We start from the raw sequence: 23,622 nt of genomic DNA, 5'->3' as shown, positions 1-23,622 counted from the left end.
TGTATAGTCAGAATCATGCAATGATTGATGTTTGTACATTATACACGGCTGGGCACTTCTATCTTCCAAACCAGGAAAAATCTCTCATGAAACACTACGATATGAGAATTACAGGCCGATGATTTAGAAAGAGACTTTTCTCCAATTTAGACGACGGATTTATTTGCCACGATGAAGTATATTTATTAGCCGGAGAGGATGTTTGATGGGGGAAAAAAACAGAAGAAGTATGGGCTCCGTAACGGCAAGACCTCAGTACAGACGAAGTTCTCTAACATCGACAAAACAAACTTGAATTGAGGGATAAAGGGGGGGGGGAGCCGGTAGCGGCAAGACGATCGGCAAAATACGCACCTGTGGTTTTAAATCAGAAGTAGCAGAATCATCAAGAAGCTTACTGCAACGCTCAAGGTCAAGAACGGCTTTGACCGGCGACGAGTTCTTCGTCAAGTAATGCTGAAAAGCTTTGCGAGACGCAAAGGCTCCTAATCTGCGTCTGGCTCGCTTGGATTTGGAGCACAACCCGTGAAGTCGACAAGTAAATTGCCACTGCCGGAGGCGAAAATGGAGGGAACAACGTCTGAATGCACATTAGTGTGGTGTAGTCGTGCTATGGAAGACGCTGAGTGTAACGCCATGGCGGGCAGGGAGAGAGGGAGGGAGGGAGGGGGAGAGGGAAGAGAGAGAGATAGGATCGTGTGGAGCGGAGAATGGATGAAAGAAAGAGGAGGGAGGGGGATAAAAAGAAGAGAGGTCAGGAAGCACCGGCCTCACATACAGCACCAGCAACGCAACTCTGGTGTCTGCTTCTCAGTTTGCCTTCGTCCACCACACTCCCTCACTCTCTGGGTTATACTCTGCTGTGCTGCGGTCTACAGTCTAAATCTGTGACTCCCGGTTTCTTGACCCACAAGCACCACCAGAGACAGTAGACAGATGGCCGCTTTCATTTGGCCTGGAGATGATGAATTGATGATAAATGGTCAACACGAATGCTGACCAGTCACTGCAATCAGTCATCAGTTAAACTTAATTTGATTAGAAAACAGCTGGCAAATAAAGTAATTGATTGGAATCAAAATAATACTCTCGTTAATCCAATTTAATTTTAAATATACGATTTAAATTTACTTTGTTTTTTATATTTATCTATTTTTTTAATGTAGTTATGGTATGTTAAATGTTTAATTGAATAATAGTTTTAGCTAATATATAATTATTAAGGACATTTTAAAAAAGATAACACCTAATTATTACAAGTAACTAACTCAACAAATTTTTTTAATCTATTTAAATTAATCAACTAATTCTTATGTTAAAAATTTAAAATGGTAGAAAGTACTTGATGGGAGCGGCCTAAATTAGAAAAATCACTTCGTAGACGGATTCAATATCTCATAATATTTTATTTATTACATTATATAAAAACAAAATAAATGAGCACTATTATCTTATTATTTCTTAATTTTTTTATTTAAATTTAAATCATTTTATATTTTAAATCTCCTACGGGTTAAAGTTTATATATATATATATATCGAAATCTAAATTAATTGATAATATTAGATAATAAATAATTATAAAAATCACGAAAGGTGATAAATTCGTTTATTTACAATTAATATTCACAACTCGTAAATTTGCCGGAAAACAGTTTAAAAGAATTAAGGAGTACGTGCATGATAATTATTAAAAGAATTTTCTGTTTTAGGGGATCGGATACGTTATAGGGATTGAGCCCTGGTGAAGCGGGGGTGCACCTGATACTTCCTCGGGGGAAATTCCTTCCAAGAATCTCTCCATCGCTTGTTGGAAGGGGCAGCAATATTTAGAAGTTAAAAAAAAGCATCAAGACAGGATAAAAAATTACACTATCTCGGAGTTACACGTAGCGGAATCGGAGCAACGCTGTTATCAGCAATTACACAATTAAAAAAAGCCTCTCCTTTTGTCCGTTACGAATCGCCCCTTTGATCCCGCCAAAAGACGGCTGACACGAGCTCCACTCCCGTGTTATCGGCGTTTGAGTTTGCATTTATATGTTTCCGGATTAATTAATATTATTATTTATTAATCTTGTGTTTATCCTTTTCCCCTTCAAATTCGACTTGATAGAGAAAAAATTTTTAAAAAAAAAGTTTCACTAATTTTGTATCCACGTGTTAACAATGTCAGGTATTCACTGACACGGTCACGTGGATATCAATTGGTGATTTGGTGTGGTGAACTTGGCTACTGATTTTAGAGTTTTTGGAAATATCAGATAACCTTTTAGAACGTAACTTGCAAAAGCTTTTTTGCTCAGTAGCTTTTTATACGCATATGGGCTCCCTCCATTGTTAACTGATTCACAGCTCGATTAATTATAAATCTCAACAAGGATTATCTGATGCTTCTACTCAGAATCTGGAAAATGACAAGGAAATAAAACTAATGGGTGGGATAGTTGGAAGACGCAACGTATCTCTTGTACGTATCTGTCATCCAATTATGTGGATATGAGTTAGCTATCAAATTTATATGTACAAGAGGTTGATTAATATCCAGAAATTGTGATATTTTAATCGCAAAAGACGTAAGCCCCCACCCCACCCCCAAAAAAAAAAATCTTCATTATTTTAAAATGTTAATGTGTGAAGGGAGTTTTGCGTCACTGAAAGAAAACAAACGGGTGTAGTGCTTTTTCTGATGCTTAGTTGACTTTCAGCTCAACTTGCAGATTTGTTACAAGTTAAAATAGCAGCACGGTTGCAGTTTTAAACAGCACCAACCCATTAATTTTGTGTGTGTGTGTGTGTTTTAGTTCAACATTGTTTGTTCTTCAAAAGAAATGAATTGAAGAATTATTTTGGAAGCGTTGGTGACACAAGAAACTGATGGTTGTTTGTGTGTTATGAGAAAAACCAATGGCTTTTCTGGGGGTCCTAGAGCCAACTGACCCTCTCTTCTTTGTTCTCTAGGAATAACCAATTTATGCTGTCTTTTTCATTTTCTGACTCCTAAGGGCATATAATGGATGATTTTGGTGTTCAATTTGCTTCTCTTTTTCCTATTGCTGTCAACCTCATTGTTTTGCCTCCACAGTTTCATCACCAAAAAGTATGGTCCACAAGCCAATTTATCACATCCTTTTACCATACATTGAAAGATACCCAGCCAACCGCAAGTGTTCTTTTCAAGGTTTTCTTTGTTCTCAAACACCATCTTTACAATTTATATCGATTTTTATCATCACAGAAAGAATCAGCTGATACAAAAGAATCTGCCTAGTTCTGATGATACAACGCAAATAGATTATAGAAAGAAGCAGAGAAGTGAAAAAGTGAACATATACATCAATTTATCCATTTGAATTCTCCTATGTACAATTCAAAGTGATACAAATGTTGAAACTCCCCATCACCCTCTTATGCATCTACGAGTAAAGATGAATTAGTCAGAAAGTCTATAGGTATTCTGTCAAATTAGCCAACACGTGTGAGTGTGTTCCCTGGCTTGTTCAGAAATATGACATAGCCACTACATATAATACATAAAATGAATGTAATGAAAGAATAGTTGAAGGAAAGTTAGTCTGAAGGAGTGAGATACCAAGTCACGTCTGGCCACCCAACTGATTGAAAACTTAGAGTTTTGAAACTTTAGGCTTTGAAGTGAGTCCAAGGGGGTGGCATGGGAGGATAAAAAGAGTGAAGAGATGGTTGATGTGTTTCTTCAAGTGTCTTCGGCAAATATTCTAAATATGAAGTCACGGAAACGTCTTGAGTACTGTCTGGGGTCAACCGCTGATATTGAGGTTGGATCATATTGAAAGGACTTGTATGCATGCTCAAGCTTCTTGCTTATGTCATAGTCTTGGAGTATGTCAATCACACCAAAAAACAACACAACCTCGTAGAACTCTCCAATTGGTTCTCCAACAAGCTGTAATTCACAATCCCCTCTTCTCACCGTTCTTTCCACCCTAGCTGGCATATTCACACCCAATTTGATGCTAGCCCACCTGAAAATACCCCATTGCGTTGTTATAAGCACATTTATGAGTGTAGTCTTTATGGCATAAGACAACATTTTTTAACATAAATTTTACCTTGAAGGATCTAGAAGAAGTTGGTCCATGTCTGCTCTTGACATGCGAGGAGTTCCACCGCCCTCCGTATCACCTGAGATTGAAGAGAGTAACAGGTTCGTTATTAGTTCAGCAGAATATAAACGTTGCATAAAAATGTTGCAGAGTACTTCATAGAAGCATACAATAGAACCACCTGTAGGATTACAAGACTCTGAAGGAATAAGGTCCCCATCTTCTGATATATCTCTGAAATGAATACCCACTAGCAGGCTGTAGTCCATTATCCCCTCTTGTTCCAGAAGCTCACAGTCTCTATCAACTTGCCTGTGGGGAAAAACATGACCAGCGTGCTTAGTCTAATTAATTAGAGGATGGAAAAAGCAAATAACATTTATTGTCTTTGAAATATTTAAAAAAAAGAATGGAGAAAAAGAATGAAATCTTCTGTTACCTGCAAAACTCCTGAAACCAAGATTTTTGAAGTCGGAATATGAAATTAAGATCAAGATCTTTAAGGATGGTGGTTTCATCAATCTCTGTTTCGGGCTTATCTGTGATACGGCCAAGTGAAGAACCCTTCAAGTCAAAGCGCCGATGGATGGTGTACTCAGAACAGAATAGGTTTCCCATTATGATAAATCGAACCTGAAAAAATCACATACAATGTCTGATAAGTTTATAGAATATGCTAATCTGCATCTTCACAGCAATAATAAGAATTGCACCTTCTTCTGAGCAGCTCCAGTTAACTTTACACAGTGCAGACCATAAAATTTAGTCACTAATGTATTTTCAAAGGATCGGACATGGTTGTAATAGGCTGGAAGCATTCTTAAGAGCACCTACAATTGAAATCCAAACACAGCCAAATAAGTCAATAAAAAGAAAAAGAAAAAAAAAAGTGCCTCAATCCTCATCAATTTCAAGTAGGGTACAGCTTGAGCAATACTCACTTTCACTTCAGCTTTTTTCATTGTCTTAATCATGTAACGGTCATCATTGGTCAAGTAAAAGAAGCTGCCGCTTTTACCAGGAGAGGAAAATTCACGAAGGGCATCATTTCCACATATGGATATCATGTAATCAGCTGGATCCACCTTGAATAGCTTCCTTAAAGTCCTGAGGACAGATTATAATGGGAGACCAAGTTACATATGTTGATGATTAGAGGACTGTTCATATTTAAGACGGGCAACTAGAACGCATGAACTAATATATGAATTATTGGTAACTTAAGAAGTTGGTATCATTTTTGTCCAAAAGAGCAAGCAGAAAAGAGCCCATACCTAAAAACTACAGGGCAATAATCCTTCCATCTAAACTCTGTGGATGAATGAGGTGGAGTATACTTGGATCCTTCAGGGGGGAATCTTGTCCAAACTTTCTCCTTGGGATCAAAAGCCGAAGGTTTCAAATCAAGCGAGGCAGAAGGGGCAGGTCTTCCGACAGAATGTCTGTTCAAAGTTCAAACACCACAAAACCCATATATGTAACAGAAACATGGCAGATTTCGCAGCAAACACCAATATAAGAATGAAAATAATACCTAATTCCCAGTTGCAAATTGAGCATGAGATCAAAATTTTTGTGACCTTTGCATATGATCTCTCCTTGCCTCTTAGATTTCCTAGGAGCTTTGAGCTTGGGAAGTGGGCCCCCTCTTGAAATAGCATCATCAACTATATGCATGTTTATCAAGTCCTCATGTAATGCTTTGACAGCAGTAGGAGTTGAATCACAAGTGGCATCAGCATCAATGGCAGGAACTTCCACACCACCATCCCATAAATTCATTCTATCACATGGCCTCTCAACACCCACACTTACCCTCCCATCCACTGACCTTCTTCTTGGCTTGCCATCCCCAGTCTTCGTGGATCTCCAAACTGCAAGCTTCTTTTGAGACGGCAAAATCGAAACCTTCTCTCCTGGGCAAACCTGACACTCACTCAACTCATTGTACACCTCCTGAGGATCCCACTCCAAATGTGCCTCCTGTGATGACCCTGCTGGATAATACGTTCCATTTTGTTCTTTTGGATCTTTACTCCAATTGCCCACGTACACACTACCATCTGACCATTGAAAACTCCCACTTCCTTTGGGCAAACCATCTTCCCAATATCCATCATACCTATTCCCATTTGTCCACACAAACGACCCTTTTCCCCATATGCATCCATTCCTCCATTCTCCAGAATACTGATTTCCATTCTTCCAAACGTAATTCCCTTGACCATCCTCCAGCCCTCGTTTCCATTCTCCTTCGTACCTATCTCCATTCAGAAAACACTTCACTCCTTGGCCGTGCTTTAGATTCATACTCCATTGTCCTTTGTAGGTCTCGCCATTAGGGGCTGTGTAGCTTCCTGTTCCATCCATGTACCCACTTTTAAATTCGCCTTCGTATATGGCTCCTGAGGGCCAACTGAACCTTCCTCTTCCCATGGTCTTGCCTTTGTACCATTCTCCCACGTACATGCACCCATCAGTCCACAAGTATTTGCCTTGGCCATGTGGGAAACTATCTGCCCATTGGCCCTTGTAGTAGTCTCCATTAGGAAGAACCTTCTCGGCGAGATATATTTCGAACGCTTCTGGGTTTTCCTCGTGGTGGTTTCCCTCGTCTGAGTGAGCCATGTACATTGCGCCTAACCCGAATATGCTGTTCGCTCGCTTCTTCGCAACAGCTTGCGTCTTTCGAACTGTGAATTCCCATGCCTTCATAACTCCGCTTTCTCTACCAATCATTTCTCTCTACTCCTGGAAATTGTCTTTTTGCTAAAATCTAAGCTTGTCTAAGGAAAATCATAGCTGCCCAAGTAAAGAAATTTAATTAAGAGGAATATTTCACACATCCCACGCAACCAAGATGAATCAGGAATCAGAAACATCACAAGCCTGTGATGTTCCACCAATGCTAGAACATTCAAGGGGAGTGTCAGAATTATATGGGTCTCTCTGTTTCGTGGTGATATTTTCAAATTTCTTATGCTCCCGGGGAATGATCACCACATTGCCCGTCGAATTTCTGGTTTGCCTTGCCGGCCAAGCCAATGAATTGAGTTGTTTGAAATCAAAACGTTAGGAATTGTGTCGTGCAGTTTCTCCTCCGATGTTTGTAATTGCATTTTTGCGATTGAGAGGGAGAGACTCGTTCATGTCCTACAACCTCTAAGAACCACGACATGTGTGGGGGAGTCCAGCGCTAAATCAAAGTGTATGATTGTTTACTATCCTTGGATTCTCCAACAGATTTTCCCATTCTTTTTCGCCTTTGTCCATCAACAAATTTTCCAATTCAGGCAAGCAGACTATGGGGGGAAAAAAAAGAAAGAAAAAGAAAAATGTAGTTTCTTTAATAATAACCAACCGATGATTCTGACCAAATGAGAATTTTCAAGTACTGATTTGATTATTTAATCTCCTTGGCGGGTTCCGCTGGAAAAACAAAAATAAAGGGAAACAAACGGGTAAAAATAAAAAGAAAAAAAGAAAACAAATCACACCCTGTCGTTACAAAATAAACTGACTTGGGAATCATATTAATCGGATGGCTGTTATTTGTTAAACAGATTTTAAATATTTAACTAGATTAACTTGATTGATTAAACCATTAAAATCTTCCTATATTCTTGGAAGGGTGCGACAAAATGGGTGGTCTAGGGGGTTCATGATCAGTTTAGGATCAGGTTCATTCATTGAATGCTCGGAGATAAGGCCAAATATGGCGTTTTAACTACTTTCAACGCTGGATTGTTTTCTCGGTGGAAGTGAACTGTGTTTTGTCTCAAATTCATATGCAATATCAATATTGATATTTTTGCTGAAACATAGGTATCTTCCTGTTGGAGACAATCCTATTGAGACACTGTCAGGTACTAAATATGGACACCTCTCTCAATAAGGATTCGAATATTAGTTCGCTATCTTGTGAAGGACTAGCCCTTCTATGTCAATATGAATATTAATATTTTTTTTTGGTACAAAAGAGGGCTAAGCCCAACAAGAAAAATTAAAACTCAGGGGAATCAGATCCCATACAATCATCCAAAAGCAAATATTAATATGAATATTAATATTAATAAACTCTCAAGTTAATACTCGCACTAGTCCCTTTTTTGGGCCATGAATACTGGTACTAGTCTTATATCGTGGGGGTGGGGAACTTTTACTTGTTTATTTTTGGGGCCAGGGGAAGCGAAGCTTGGGTGTTGATAGCTCAAGGGACCCGAGAGACTTAGGGCCCAATAAAGTGAAAAGTCCTTTAATTGATACAGACTCTGGAGATAGCGTTCAAAGAAAGGCCTGCTTTAAAGCCCTATTTGTTGCAACCGAAGACAAGGAGCGAGAATTACCATCAAGTTTCCAAAAAAAAATGTAATTATTAAGAAATTCCAATAAAGATCTAAACAGTATATAACGACAAATTTTAAAATAGAAAATGACAACTTTTAACTAGTCATTGGGATTTGTTGATAGTTATTTTCCTTTTCTAGGCCCTTATTGTAATTCTTTCAAACAAGAATCTGTTTTTTGTATATTTATTCTACAGACCAAGCCCGGACAGGGTTGGGTATATTTGAAGAACTTGCTTTAGTTCCTCATGACTTGACGAGACAAACTTTGAATTCTTGCTGAAAAAAGTAAATATATTTAATATTCAACAATACTTGGAACGGATGGCTTCTAATAAAAAGATACAGTGGCCAGCAAAAAAAAAAAAAAAGGCTAAACTTAATTACCGCTCACTCCATGAGCACCTTGAGTTCAGTGATATACAGATAGCACGTGTAATATTTAATTTAACTATAATTTATATCCAGCAAGTGACGTGTATGTGTGAAAAGATGTTTGGATTATTCAATGTGTCATAAAATCTCGAGGATGTTAAACGAGTTCGTTATCCATCCATTTCATTGTTGCAGACTATAGTAGGCAGCGGCAGACACATGCTCCACTTTTCAGAATTCAGTGCCAGGTACTGAGATGCGTGGCATGGATCGCTATCACAGTCAAAATGTCGCTGATCACTTTATTTATTCGTATTTATGAAGTTCGTTGGATTATCTGGCTTTTAATTGCTCGCTTTTATTTAATTTTCAGGCAATAATAGTGAAAGCCCAGATTTGGGGTGAGTGACACGCATAACAATGATTTTAATATTAAGCCTGGGGCCTCAACGTCTTTGATAAACCAATTAAAGCTCGCTTTCTTAAAAGTTAAAACGCTTTCAAGGAGGGGAAGAAAGTATATATGGCAAGTGAATTAAAAATGACTACCAGTGCGGACTTTTCTGATGATGGGGCTGATAATCTCTCATAATCTTACTTGAATTTAAAGGCCATTGGGAATAGAGGCAACGAGGTGAGGAGGGGTGAGGCTGGCTGTGATTGGGAAGTGGGGGGAGGCGATAGAGGAAGGCGGTAGAAAATGGGAAGCAGGCGACATGAAAGGGGGAGTATTGCTTTTGTCGCACATTGGGCGATGCGAAATATAACCACGTACTCACTACTCAGCACGTGGTCATTCTGGCTGCCATCTAAATTCAGCCCATCCCTTCTTTCTCCCGTCGTTTTTCTCTTCCACCTTCCCACTTTGCTTCCCCAGTGACGTGACCTTATTTTATCGCTCTCTTTGTAGCCATGCTTCATTATATAGTAATTTTTACTTAAAAAGTCTCTTAATATAACAATTTATTTAATTTTTATTTTAATTCTAAATATAATAAATTTTATCCAGATAATACTATCATTATTTTATTTTTTATATTCATTTATCTTAAAATTATCTTTATAATAATAATAGTTCTACATTAATAAGAACATTTTTTTAAAAATATCTATTTATTATAAATAACTAATTTAACTGATTTTTTAATCTACTTAAATTGGTTAATTAGTTCCTGTATTAAAGAATGAATGTAGTATTAATTAATTAAATAACTAAAATTTAATATATATTTTTCTAATTTACATTGAAAAAACAAGGATGTTCATAATAGACTTGGGATGAAATGAACCCATTCTGAACATTGAGACGGGATAACTTTTTGATCTCGTGAATCTTCCCCGGTTGATGGCAGATGGGATAAGGACATCCACCAGAAAACATTATCATCTTCCCCTACTATTCATCACCAGCCAACAATCATTAAAAAAATTCCCTAATTAAAAGAATTAAAAATTCTTGAGCGAACAAGCCAACTCATAGGAAGAATCGGGGGCTAAGATTAACTAGTCTGGACTCCTGATTGAAAAAAATAAGCTGTGCAGCTCAAGGTAACGTAGGCATGAATGTACTACCTCCGTTTTGATTATACAAACAAGATGTTATAATTAGTAAAAAAATACAAGGATATAAATGGGAAGTAGCTAAATCGAACAAGGCAAGTAGCGTAAGAGGCGGATCGGATCAAAGAACGCTCATTTGTTTAAGCGCGTGGGCGTACGCACAGGCTTGTCTTCTTCTGTCGCCATTGATTTGATTTCCCGCTGATGACTAACCGCCACCTCAGCTCCTCCTTCCCTATAATTCGCGGCTCACAATACAATACAACCACTTGAGTCTCCCAGCTCTCAAACGCCAATAGCCAGCTTTGCCTTCTCCGACGTTCTAGAATTCTGTCTGCACCCACATGTATGCCTTCATTGCCACTCGATATTACTGATCCGTTATCAGGCATTATATTCCTTTCCGCGTTGCTTCGTTTTTACTTTTATCTTCCGCTTTTGTGTTTGGAGTTCTTCAAAACTGCGTCTTTTTTTTTGGTTTCTCTTAAACAGTTCATCTGCGATGGCTAGCGACGAGAAGCAGAAAGATGCCGAGTTTTTCTTCGATCAGAACGAAGAGGATGCCAACGATGACGATGAATCTACCAAGCTTGTCATTGAGAGTAGTAGTGACAGCGGAAGCGACGACGACGGCAATGGTGGGCCTGACACTTTCTCATCGCAGCAATGGCCCCAGAGTTACAAGTAAAGTCTTCTTTGACTTGTCTCTTTGTGCATCTATCTCCCCATGATAACTTCAATACCGTTTTTTTACAATGCATTTTAGAAACCTTGAAATTCCTCGAATCATGCTCATTAAGTTGATATTCGGTACTCGTGAAGCATTTTATGGGCCCCGATGAGAATAACGAATTCGGAGGGGGACCGATGTTTTAGATTACTTAATAAGAGGCGTTAGAATTATTTTTCGTATTTGATGTCCAGTTTTTTCACTTATTTCAGCAAACCTGATGAACCTAGTCATCCGCTTTAACTCACTGATTGGTGCCTTTTCTTTTTTGTTATTCTTGGATTTCTTATGATAGAGAGACTGTCGATTCATACACAATTGCTGCATCGCCGAATATTGGAGCAGCTGTTCTCCGAACACCGAGTTTGATATATTCAAGTTTTGTCAATCGTTCCAAGAGTAGTTTAAGCCTAGATGGAAAGACTCCTTTATTATCTGATCATGAAGACTTGATTCAAAAGAAATCGTCATGGTTGGAGGGAGTTTCATTGCAAAAGCAACTTACTGGAGAATTACCCATTGGCCAAGGATGTAGCCTCACTCAAACAGTTTTCAATGGTAAGTTGTTTCGTCGCAGTGAGTCAGCGATTTGTTGCGACATTAGTGGTTGACAGTGTAAACGAATGAGAGGTTAACCTTAGGTTTAAAAACCTTGTTAAGAGCTTTATGATGAATTCCTGTTTATCTGGTTCATCCTTTGCATCCAAGAACTCCCACTTTCTCACGTTCTGTTTCGACTTAATCACTCCCCAAGGTGTTTCTGTACCTGGCAGGGGTTAACGTGATGGCTGGAGTTGGCCTTCTGTCCACGTCCTATACAGTGAAACAAGCTGGATGGGCAAGTTTGCTGGTGCTGGTTCTTTTTGCAGTTGTATGTTGTTACACAGCCACACTTATGAGATACTGCTTTGAAAGCAGAGAAGGCATCCTAACATATCCAGATATTGGAGAAGCAGCCTTCGGAAGAGCAGGCCGTCTTGCCATATCTGTGAGTTTGTTTAGTTATTTAAATATGCTTAATTGCTAAGCAATGCTTATGAGGCAGTCTGAAGTGTCAACTGGGATTTTGTTGTTTTTGGCTGTGGCACTGCTTCGCATATCTTTATTTGCTCATTTCTAGCTTTATATTATAACCTCTAAATCTATTAGTGCCTGTGAGAGGTGTTCTACTTCTTTTATTTGGCCTACTCTTGAATGATTCCAGTTCTTCCTTATCATTTATACCTTGTTTTATTTACATTTTAAGATTGTAACATGTTCCATGACACGTCATTTCCCCAATCATTGGTGTTCAATGTAAATTCTATATGTATTATGCATAAGCGAGAAAAATCCCAAGTGCTGACATGAACTGCTTTTAAAATAGGCAGAGTGGTGGTTTTGCTACTCCGTTAATATTGTCGTGTTTGGATCCTTTTACAGATTATTTTAAGATAATGATATGTTCCGTGATGTGTCATTCCTTCTACCATTGGTGCTTCATCTAAATTCTATATGTATTATGCATGAGTGGAAAATCCCAAGTGCTGAAATAAATTGCTATAAAATACACGGAATGGTGGTTTCATAATCCAGTATTTACTAATATTTTCCCTTTTGGATCTTTTTGCAGATTATTTTGTACACCGAGTTATATGTAAGTGCTGAATCTGTTCTTATTGTTATCATTCTTCTTAGATATGAAATAATACCATGTTCTTTTACTCTGTATGATTGTATGTGTAAGACCTCTTTTCTTGAGTGCAGTCATACTGTGTGGAGTTCATCATCTTGGAGGGAGATAACCTAACTAGGCTGTTTCCTGGAACGTTCCTGGATTGGGGTGGTTTCCAGCTGGATTCCATGCACTTGTTTGGAATTTTGACCGCACTTATTGTCCTCCCCACTGTTTGGTTAAGGGACCTTCGCGTAATCTCGTATCTTTCAGGTTTTGCAAATTCTGAGGAAGATTTTTCTTTGTTATTAAATGCTCCTAATTTAGCATGCACTTATCACAGCTTTCTGAATAATTCTGCAGCTGGAGGGGTTGTTGCAACGATTCTTATTGTGATTTGTGTGTTTCTTGTTGGGGTAACAACGGATGTTGGGTTCCATCACCCAGGTCAAGTTGTGAATTGGAGTGGCATTCCATTTGCTATTGGTATCTATGGGTTTTGCTACTCAGGACATTCAGTTTTTCCAAACATTTACCAGTCCATGGCTGACAAAACCAAATTCACCAGCGCCTTAATTATATGGTACAGAACATTCTTTGGCACTTGCTAGAAATTTTGTTTACCAACACCTGATTAACTCACTATGGGTTTCATGTGTTCAGCTTTGTTCTGTGTATTTTAGTATATGGAGGTGTTGCAGTCATGGGATATCTCATGTTTGGTGAAGCCACCTTGTCTCAGATAACACTGAACATGCCGCCACATTCCTTTGTCTCTAAAGTTGCATTGTGGACCACAGTGAGTGCGAAGTCTTTGAGCTTCTTTAATCGTTATTTGCTTTTGGACGTTTCTGGGGATTATAGTTTATTATTGTTCTTTGCTCTTTCAGGTAATTAACCCGTTCACAAAATATGCTTTGTTGATGAACCCGCTGGCGAGAAGTATAGAGGAGTTGCTACCTGCCAGAGTTGTGGATAGCTATTGGTGTTTCATTACACTTAGATCAGCGCTTGTTATATCTACAGTCTGTTGTGCCTTTCTGATTCCTTTCTTCGGTAAGTTACAAACTTTACTTTTGTAATACAAAAATTTCTATCGTATAAAATCCCAATCAGTAACGGATACTGAACAAAATCCTATCATTGTCGATTTTTTTTCCTTTTCATCCATTTTGCTCAAGGGAAATTTCCTTATTAACTATCAAGGATAGAAATATTAGTTTTGTGGGCTTTTAATATTCAGATAACTTATGCTTATGATTGCCTGGGCTATCCAATGCAAGAAGAAATGTTTAAATTGTCAATGCTCGTAAAGTGTGCTTGATGAAATCTTACTTGTTTTATTATAATTTCAGGACTTGTGATGGCTCTAATCGGCTCTGTACTCAGTATCCTTGTGGTAAGCATATGTTTCAGTTAAACGTGTATGGGAAGCCAATGTCTGACGACGTTTAGAATACTGTAGATTCAAAAAGCTTCATTGTCAACAAATAAGTCATGTGCTGAAGGAAAACTAAGGTTTTAATTTCTCATTGTAACTTGTTCTCGAAAGTGACTGCCATTCAAATACAATGAAAATCTAGCTTTTTCACCCAGCATGTATTTGCAAGCCAGTCTGTTCCTCTAGGATTTCACAGATTATGCTACTTTAACAGATGCTTGTGAGAAGCTAGGTCTTAGCACACTCGGAACCAGTGCCTGTGATGCTCATAGATAGTCTCTCTTAATTGAGCTGACTATTTTCTATTTAGTATTCATGCAGTAAACATTACCTGCGCCACAGCAAATTTTAGTGCCTTGTATTCGTTAGCTCCTAGTTTGTGTATGGGTAATACTACTAGAAGTGGCCATTGAATTTCCTCAAACGTAGTTCTTTCTTCATTTTGTGAAATGGTCACATGCATTATTAATGTCATTAGATTCTTTGCAGCTTACAGCCTCGCAACTCTATATCTCCATAATTTTTTGTTTACATTGATCTGACATGAATTAGACTCTTATTGCTTTGATGATTATTATTATTTTATTATTGTTAATAGCTGTCAGTGTTTAGTGTGGGAATTTCACATGAAACTGCCAAGTGAGATGTTGCTGAATCTTTTTTTTTTTTTTTGGCTTCCTTCCCAGGCTGTCATAATGCCAGCTCTATGTTTTATGAAAATTATGCGGGGAAAAGCGACAAAAACGCAGGTTAGTATGCAGCTTATCTTTCAACACTTAGTTAATTGGTTAATCTTAATTTAACTCTTCTATCCTGAAACTTAGGAAATCTAATTGGAATTTATCTCTTCTTCCTTTTCTCTCACTCACTCCCTCTTTTTCTCTCTAATTCTTTATTGTCAGAAACAGTTCCAAATTTCTTAACTTCGAACTGTTGAATTGCTCAGTTTCATCTAATCCATTCTATTATTTTTTCTTGACATAATCAGGTTGCTCTGAGCATCACAATCGCAGTGTTGGGAGTCGTAAGTGGAATTCTGGGAACATATTCTTCGGTGAAAAGACTTGCGGAGAGCTACTAAGAGCATACAGTTCAACCCCTTCATATCTAAACTAACTCGTGCTAGTGAGGTTTCAGTGTGTGACCCCGGAGGCCACTTGGATTATTGTGACCATATATAGACCTTTGTATCACTCTTGAACCTAGTTCATAACCCTAAGCTTTGTAGAGGATCGTAGCAATGCAGCAAAACAAGTGGCATGTTTCCATTGGCCACCCCTTTCAATTTAGTAATTGTGGCTTATAAGCCAGCTCTTTTCTCTCGAAAGCTACGTGGGCTTTTCTGAAAAGGAATCATCACTATGAGCGAAAGGGTCCTCTTCTTCCTATGAGGCTATGACCCGTGATGGAATTGGAAAAAAACGTGAAAGTGAAGAACACTCTGCTGCCGGAATATGTTAATCTGCCTATCAAGCAGATCAATATAGTCTTGATGTTTGATTTATCAATGACTCTTATATGAGGCGCAGAGATTTACAACTGTCCGACGTGCCCTAATTTAGTTTACTTTTGCACGGCTTGAGCTGTGATCGTGTCGTTAAAAAAACAAAAGAAAAGAAAGTGCCGAGTTGATTGACAAATCATCCGGCCTTTACCCTCTTCGCGACTTGATCAGCCATAATAGACTCATCTTCTTGTTGAATACAATGCACAGGAAATTTCCTCAGTTCACGCCTTTTTCTGAAGCCAAATCCAAATGAACTTTTTTACATCCTGATTATTCTGGTCTACAAGGTGAGGTCCGCTGCTTGATTTAGTGATTAAAAAAAAAAAAAGAGGAATGATTGCTAACGTTGATGGGCTCGTCAAGTTGTAATATTTTGTTGAAAAACGTTCCGAGTTGATTCATCCTCGGACATCATTAGTTTTGGCAAAGGTAAAATAAAGAATCAAATGATACTTCCTCAGTTCCGTTCATAAAGGCATGAAGAGCGGGGGGCAGATCATTGAAGAGATATTTTTTATTTTATTTTTTAAAATATGGTGGAATTCTGATCGACCTATACAGCATGTGGGGACAGAGACTGAAAAACTAGCTAGACCAGAGGGAGTATAAAATTCTTAGTTTGAGTTCAGCGTTTGAGGTGACATAGTTTATGTATTTGGAGATCCTATTATGAGGGATGGCCGGGTGGCTATAAAATATATAGAATTTATTATTGAAACGAGACTTACGATGCTATATAATCACATGAATTCGCAGTTGTACCGTGCCACAGTTTATGAGGCCGGACGATGCCTCGTTGCCGGATCAGTCTCCGATTCTCGCGTGAGCCTTAATAATCTTCGCAGAGGGTTTCAGCATTTATCCAGGGAGGACGAAATCAGTGTGATTGCTATGAAAGATTATACCATTCAACTTTAAATTAATTCGATGACTCGTGCAGAAACCACCAACTGCTTTCATTTGGAAGCGTTGATTGTGAGATTAGCTAGTGGGCCTGGTCTCGTGTTTCCAAAAGGTAAGGGAATGAATAAATAGATAAAATATCTTGTCGTCTAAACGAAGTTAGAGGCAACTTAGCAGAAAACGAGCATATATATGTCCTGTTCCGTCCCTGTTCTTACTCTGTTTCTGAAGCTTTTTTTCTTCATCCTCATGTGATCAATTCTTCTGTTTCCCTCGCATCCCTGATACAACTGGTGTGTGTGTATATAATTCTCTTGCTGAGATGAGCACGTTACAACTACTTTTAATGTTTCTTTTCTTCCAGCTGCATGAGATAAGTACTGAAACATGGCTGTGTTGTAGGTATCCTAATAAATAATATGCAACCACCACACTGGCATTCTCATTTATTCCAAGCGTAGGTCTTAGGTGATGACACATTTTGTATATATATCTTAGTAACCAACAGGAGTTTCCAGTGTCGTGGTATCCAACCTCAGGGGAAAGAAATCTAACGAAAATGTTTGGTCCAGAATTTTCTAGGGCATTACAACTTTCAGAGTAAGACCCCTAAAAATATCTTGCGGTTCTTTCATGCACATGGAAAGAAGCCAAGTACGTCTCTGTCTTACGTCTTGACCCTGTTAATCTTAATACACTGACACGTCGTTATGGCCGTGGCCGTTGTATCACTGAGGCTCGTTTAAAATAGTTTATAACTAACCTCTCAATTATAATTTACAGAATATGAGTTAAGTATGTAAGATGAATTTTGTCTCGAATTACATAAAATATGCTTACAAATTATTTCCAACATCATGCCAGACATGGCCTGAGTGATTGTATTCTTAACAGGCAAACATCAATGGAGGAGAGATGCTCCTAGGGATTGCTTTTTGAAATACTATTTTTTATCTTTAATATAAGAGTTAATTTGACATTTAATTTGATTTTAAATATAAGACTCGAATCTACCCTACTTCTCATATTTATCCATTTTTTCAAGATAATCCTTATAGCAGTTGTACATGTTAAATGTTTCATCAAATGGTAATTCTAACTAATATACATAATCAACAAGGGTATTGTAGGAAAAACAATATATTTATTACAAATAACTAACTTAATTAGTTTTCATAATCTATTTGAATCAGTCAACTAGCTCTTATATTAAACATCAGAGGTAATATGTGGTACTCAAAGTCAAGTAGGGAGGGCTTCAACAAAGGATGTGGTACCCAAAGTCAAGTGGGATAAGGACAGGATGTAGAGTTGCCAGACTAAGAATTTGTTTGCATTTGCTTATTTTAAGTGTTGATAAATACTTTTTATAGGACAAAAATTTTTCCACATACTTATATCGTACTCCTCCGATCCTTAATATAAGATCTATTTAACTAATTTGATTAGATTAAGGAAATTAGATAAGTTAGTTAATTATAAGAAATGTGACATGTTTTTTCCTAAAACACCATAATCCTCTTTCTTAATACATCTTCTTCCTCTTTTACTTGATTATGATTGAATGAGTATCTATATGAGCAATTTAGAGAAAATTGATAAATATGATAAATAAGTATTATAGTTAGGACCAAAACCAACTCAACAATTGGATTCTATATTAAGGATCAGAAGTTATGGTTAAAAAACTGCTTATAAATTATTCTGAATAAACCCTACAACTGACTTGGCCTTTTAGTGTCCTTGCATGTTTTTTCCATGTGGAAGAGTTGCATCACTCGTCATACTTGTAAGTATTCAAACTCACATTTTAAAAAAGACTTGAGAGAGATGATTAATATTATGGAAGAATTAAGATGAGATCCCAATAAAAGAAAATAATTATAAAATAAATCTTAAAAATGGTTATATCCTACCTTGAAACTTGTTATTACCGGTTGCTTAAGTTGTTATTGAGACTTTTTAGTAAGTATTACTCCAGTTCTTAATATAAAATCTTGTTTGACTTTTATTTTGATCCTAAATATAAGACTTCAATTCACTTTGTCTCTCATGTTTATTCTTTTTTTTTATAGTCCTTATAATAATGGTAATTTTAGCTAAAAAACTTGACTAGCAGGGATATTTTATGAAAAATAATACTTATTTATTACAAATAATTAATTTAATTTATATTCTTAATCTACTCAAACAAGTCAACCAGCTTTTATACTCCTCCGGTCCTTATTATAAGACCCCATTTGACTTTTTATTTGGTCCTAATTATAAGACCCCAATCCATTTTGTCTCTTATATTTATGTATTTTTTTCAAGATAATCCTTCTAATGATGATAGTTTTAGTCAATATACTTAATTAGTAAGGATATTTTAGGAATGATAACACTTATTTATTATAAATAACCAACTTAACTTACTTTCTTAATCTCCTCAAATAAATCAATTGGGTCTTATAATTAGGACCGGAGGAGTATTTAAAACCACAAGTAGTAGTTTCCTTCCCTGGACTTTGTGCTATCAACCAACTGTTATTAAATTGTCTCCGTATGAGATGGACTTTGTGCTATCAACCACTAAATGTCTTCTAATTAAACAGCGCGGCTTTGGCTATAGAGGGAAGTTACCATTTTCTTTGTTTTTTTCTATCCGTAGAATATGAGATCCTCTTCCAGTTTTATTTATAAAAAAAAGAGAAAAAATATTTTTTTATTCTATTTATAGGTTATGGAGAATTTTTTTTTATATAGGTACACAATTTTACTCTTTATGTATCATTGTATTAAATTTTTTTTTATATAAAGTATAATATATATTAAATAGGGATAAAGTTATAAAGTTATTTATTTTAAATAAAAGTCAATGAAATATTTTTCTTAATCTATGTGAAACATATTAAAAGTAATACTCCTCCGGTCCTAATTATAAGACTCAATTGACTTATTTGAGGAGATTAAGGAAGTAAGTTAAGTTGGTTATTTATAATAAATAAGTGTTATCATTCCTAAAATATCCTTACTAATTAAGTATATTGGCTAAAACTATCATCATTAGAAGGATTATCTTGAAAAAAATGCATAAATATAAGAGACAAAATAGATTGGGATCTTATAATTAGGATCAAATAAAAAGTCAAATGGGGTCTTAGGACCGGAGGAGTATATAAATAAGAGTAGCAAAACAACAGGTAATCAGCAAAGGCAGCTCCAGGCATGTTTTATTGCTCGCTGACGTACGTTGATCATGGCGAACACAAATTGCGTTGCACCAAAAAAAAAATTTCATATCGTATTAATCAAAACAATACATAATATTTGAATACAAAATGCCAAAAAAAAAGTGAGCTGAGTTTTAAAAATTGCAACAATAAAAACCTAAACGTGAATAAGAAAACGGAGAAGACGACTTGGAGACTTAAGTAATAAAATAAAAAAAAAATGGAGAGAGGCGAATGGAGAATAGAAAGAAAATAACAACGTTGTCTGAGGATTAATAAAGACGGGCTTTTCAGCTACGTACTATTCAACCAAAAAAGCCGTTGGACGCATTTGTACCGAGTGTAAACCTTTTTTTTTTTTTTTTAACCAGCGCACGGAGTCTAAACTAACAGTCTTTATTACACACACACATTACCTCCTGTCATAATTATAAAAATTTGTTTATATAATATATTAATATAAAAGTAAACATTAATCAAGTTATATAGCTATTTTTAAGTAATTAATAGCATGATTTTTTTTGGTAAGGAATTAATAGCGTGATTTATTACCTAGGTTTTATGCATATATACAGGATATACATGACATATTTATGACTGTAAAATTGCATTATGTAAATTTATTTATAGTTCAAGTTGAAAATTAAAATAGTAAGTGGTGAAAAAATTTATAATTTATGAGAATTGGGTGGATGCTTGTGCGATTACTGATTGCAAAGCTAAACAGAAATAGCTGGCGGAAAATTGAGAAATAATGACGAAACTTGACGTTGTTGTCAATTAACGTAACGTCGAACATATTAAAAAAGAACATATTCAGCGGTCACTAATACTTCCCCTGCCCAAGTGTAGTGGTTTCAACGTATAATACTATCCCCGCTCCTTAATATAAGAGCTAGTTAACTAATTTGAGTATATTTAAAAAATTAGTTAAACTAACTATTTGTAATAAATAAATATTGTCTTTTCTAAAATATCATTACTAATCAAGTGTATTGACTAAAACTACCATTATTATAATGACTACATTTGAAAAGAATGAATAAATATAAAAGATAAAGTGGATTGTGGTTTTATATTTAGAACCAGAATAAAAATCAAACAAGCTCTTATATTAATGACTGGAGGTAGTACTGAATAAGAATAATTAAAGAAAGTCAACATACATTTGTTATAAATAATTAACTTAATTAATTTTCTTAATATTTCCAAATTAGTTATTTAACTCTTATAATGCCTCCAATCCTAGATATAAGAATTAGTTGACTAGTTTGAGGAGATTAAGAAAATAAGTTAAATTATTTATTTCTAATAAATAGATGTCTTTTCTAAATATCCTTACATACTAATCAAACGTATTGGCTAAAACTATTATGATCAAAAGAACTATATCAAAAAAAAAGTACAAATATGAGAGATAAAATGAACTAAAATCTTACATTTATGACTAAAATAAAAATTAAATAAGATCTTATATTAAGAGTGAAATGTACTATTATTTAGCTTGGAAAATGACGATGGCTGGCTAGAAGGTTCCTTACGGAGGCCGTAAGCGCCGCTTGTTCTGTAGTCGTCTGTTTGTCTCTCTCTGATCAGCATTTAGTTAATAATCAGCCACACAAATTACACCCTTAGCTTAGACGAAACTAAACGTATCGGCGATTGATTAAAGCACGTATTTCCTCCCAGTATAACTCTTATATCCTCGTCTAATTTTACAGCTAGATTAAGTTCCCTGCACCCTCACAGTCAGAATATACTATCTCCGATTCTTAATATATGAGAACTGGATGGCTAATTTGCAAATATTAGGAGAATTAGTTAAGTTAGTTATTTTTAACAAATGAATGTTGTTCTTTTTAAAATACCTCCATCAAATCATTAAAATACTTTCATGTAAACTCTTCTACACATGCAGTTACTATAAGATTACTTGATGATAATGGATATATATTGAAAATAAAATAAATTATGATCTTATGTTTAAAGTCAAATTAAATCTCTATCAGGCAGCAGATCGTAGTATTCATTTTCACCATGATTGATAGATCATCAGATAATGGAAGTTAGTTAGGAAATATAACGTCTCGTCCGTATTAATTGTAAGACCATGTTTTGTAATCCTCAACATAATGTTTTCTAATATCCGAAACATTATCAAACTGCCTTGGCATATTTATTTAACCGTCAAAACAATCTCATAACTAATTAAACAATCTTCTCTAATTAATAAACTTCATTTAGGGTGATTTTAAAATTTTAAATGCATTATTATGCTAAAGTCCTTAATCCGTGCAAGCAGAAGTATATTGTAAAAAACAAAGGGGATCTAGCATCTTATCATTCATTTGGTGGATGAACTGTATTTAATAAATTTTTTTTGCCAGTATTTAATAAAATTAGTTATTTTATTCTTGTTTTGCGGATCCATAATATATTTATTCTAAATTATTAAAGGACGAAAGATTTACTGTTGGTCTCGTGAATTCTGGGGGGGAGAAACCAGGCGGCTTCACTACCACTCATTCTAAGCTTCTCGACCCGTGAAATAAATCAACAACTACGTACATGTATAATCAATTCATTAATTGGAAGCACCTATTAAGGTCATTATTAATTTCATTTTTCCAACTATAATATTTAAACTGAGAAAATTTAGCCTTTGCCGCTGATCAACTATCTTGCAACAATATATATCTCCCTTTAATTACATACAACTAATCTTAATTTAATCTGATTTGGTTTTGCTTCAAACAACATAATTTACAGACGCTTGAACCAGACATGTTATACTTAATTTGCTGTCAAACTTGTATTCACGTAACCTAACAGTCAAATGTCCATCAATGATTATGTAATCGCTTTTAATTTCATATTTAAGAAAATTTATCCAATTTGAAATCACCATCTTGCCAAACCGGTCTGCTTCCTTACTTCAAATTGAGAAACCAAGAAACAAAAATCCCGAATCCAATGAGTGCATCTTGTACTACATTCAAATTGCCATGAATATATATATATATATATATATGTAATACAGCATTCCATTTTAACAAATAAAGGAGAAAGAGACGTCCAAGAAGCAGACATCATACTTTTAAGTACACTTGCACAACACACATGTAAATATATGCATGGTGACAGAGAATAATCACAGCCCACCCATCAACTTGAGACAAAGAGACCAAAAAGTTAGCTTCCCACTATCCCCGCGGTCACTTGGTACTTGCAACTTGCATACACACCCAGTGAGCCCAGCAATAAGCCAGCTAGCTAATCCGATATACTACCTCCGGTCCTTATTATAAGACCCCGTTTGACTTTTTGTTTGGTCCTAATTATAAGACCCCAATCCATTTTGTTTCTCATATTTATGCATTTTTTTCCAAGATAATCCTTCTAATAATGATAGTTATAGCTAATATACTTAATTAACAAGGATATTTTAGGAATGACAACACTTATTTATTACAAATAACTAATTAACTTACTTCTTAATCTCCTCAAATAAGTCAACTGGGTCTTATAATTAGGATCGGAGGTAGTATTTATTATTATATTCATACGTGTCTTATATATAATTACAACACTAATGTGTGCCCACGTGCGTGCGTGTATAATTATTGATAGAGTATTCAAGCGGCTGCTCCTTTTAATAATATATGTTAAACTGCATATGAAGAACGTTAAATAAATGTTACTAAAATCTACTACCTCCGATTCTAATTATAAAAACCCAATTGACTAATTTGGAGAGATTAAAAAATTTAGTTAAGTTAGTTATTTGTAATGAATATGTGTTATTTTTTT

At 35.9% G+C, this 23,622-nt stretch overlaps 2 protein-coding genes and 1 long non-coding RNA gene across 4 annotated transcripts; 1 reads left to right on the top strand and 2 right to left on the bottom strand.

Moving 5' to 3' along the window:
* Positions 1-510: 510 nt before the first annotated feature.
* On the bottom strand, positions 511-23,409 carry LOC114745285 (uncharacterized). The gene is made up of 3 exons (XR_003740187.1): positions 23,398-23,409; positions 13,374-13,379; positions 511-580 (listed from the first exon to the last, which is right to left on the bottom strand). It is a non-coding gene; the product is annotated as an uncharacterized LOC114745285 (long non-coding RNA).
* On the bottom strand, positions 3,505-6,823 carry LOC114745283 (phosphatidylinositol 4-phosphate 5-kinase 5-like). The gene is made up of 8 exons (XM_028933433.1): positions 5,619-6,823; positions 5,359-5,526; positions 5,026-5,191; positions 4,798-4,914; positions 4,524-4,717; positions 4,266-4,396; positions 4,091-4,163; positions 3,505-4,003 (listed from the first exon to the last, which is right to left on the bottom strand). Exons 1-8 carry the CDS (start codon positions 6,821-6,823, stop codon positions 3,715-3,717), a joined length of 2,343 nt encoding a protein of 780 aa, XP_028789266.1. The 3' UTR covers positions 3,505-3,714.
* On the top strand, positions 10,639-15,698 carry LOC114745284 (amino acid transporter AVT1A-like). 2 transcript variants are annotated; one of them, XM_028933434.1, is made up of 12 exons: positions 10,639-10,711; positions 10,858-11,049; positions 11,391-11,653; positions 11,869-12,083; positions 12,708-12,731; positions 12,842-13,022; positions 13,113-13,332; positions 13,413-13,548; positions 13,640-13,805; positions 14,105-14,148; positions 14,877-14,939; positions 15,179-15,698. In XM_028933434.1, exons 2-12 carry the CDS (start codon positions 10,868-10,870, stop codon positions 15,269-15,271), a joined length of 1,587 nt encoding a protein of 528 aa, XP_028789267.1. In that variant the 5' UTR covers positions 10,639-10,711; positions 10,858-10,867; the 3' UTR covers positions 15,272-15,698. The 2 variants fall into 2 exon arrangements, with proteins under 2 accessions (XP_028789267.1, XP_028789268.1); XM_028933435.1 differs by lacking the exon at positions 10,639-10,711 and having other exon boundaries at positions 10,789-11,049.
* Positions 23,410-23,622: the final 213 nt, after the last annotated feature.

This window comes from Neltuma alba, unplaced genomic scaffold, assembly GCF_004799145.2.
Source record: "Neltuma alba isolate B1F8T4 unplaced genomic scaffold, ASM479914v2 tig00004590_pilon, whole genome shotgun sequence".
In the NCBI taxonomy this organism is placed as follows: Eukaryota; Viridiplantae; Streptophyta; class Magnoliopsida; order Fabales; family Fabaceae; genus Neltuma; species Neltuma alba.
Note: the sequence above shows the minus strand (reverse complement) of the source record. Positions and strands in the feature narration are given on the sequence as shown.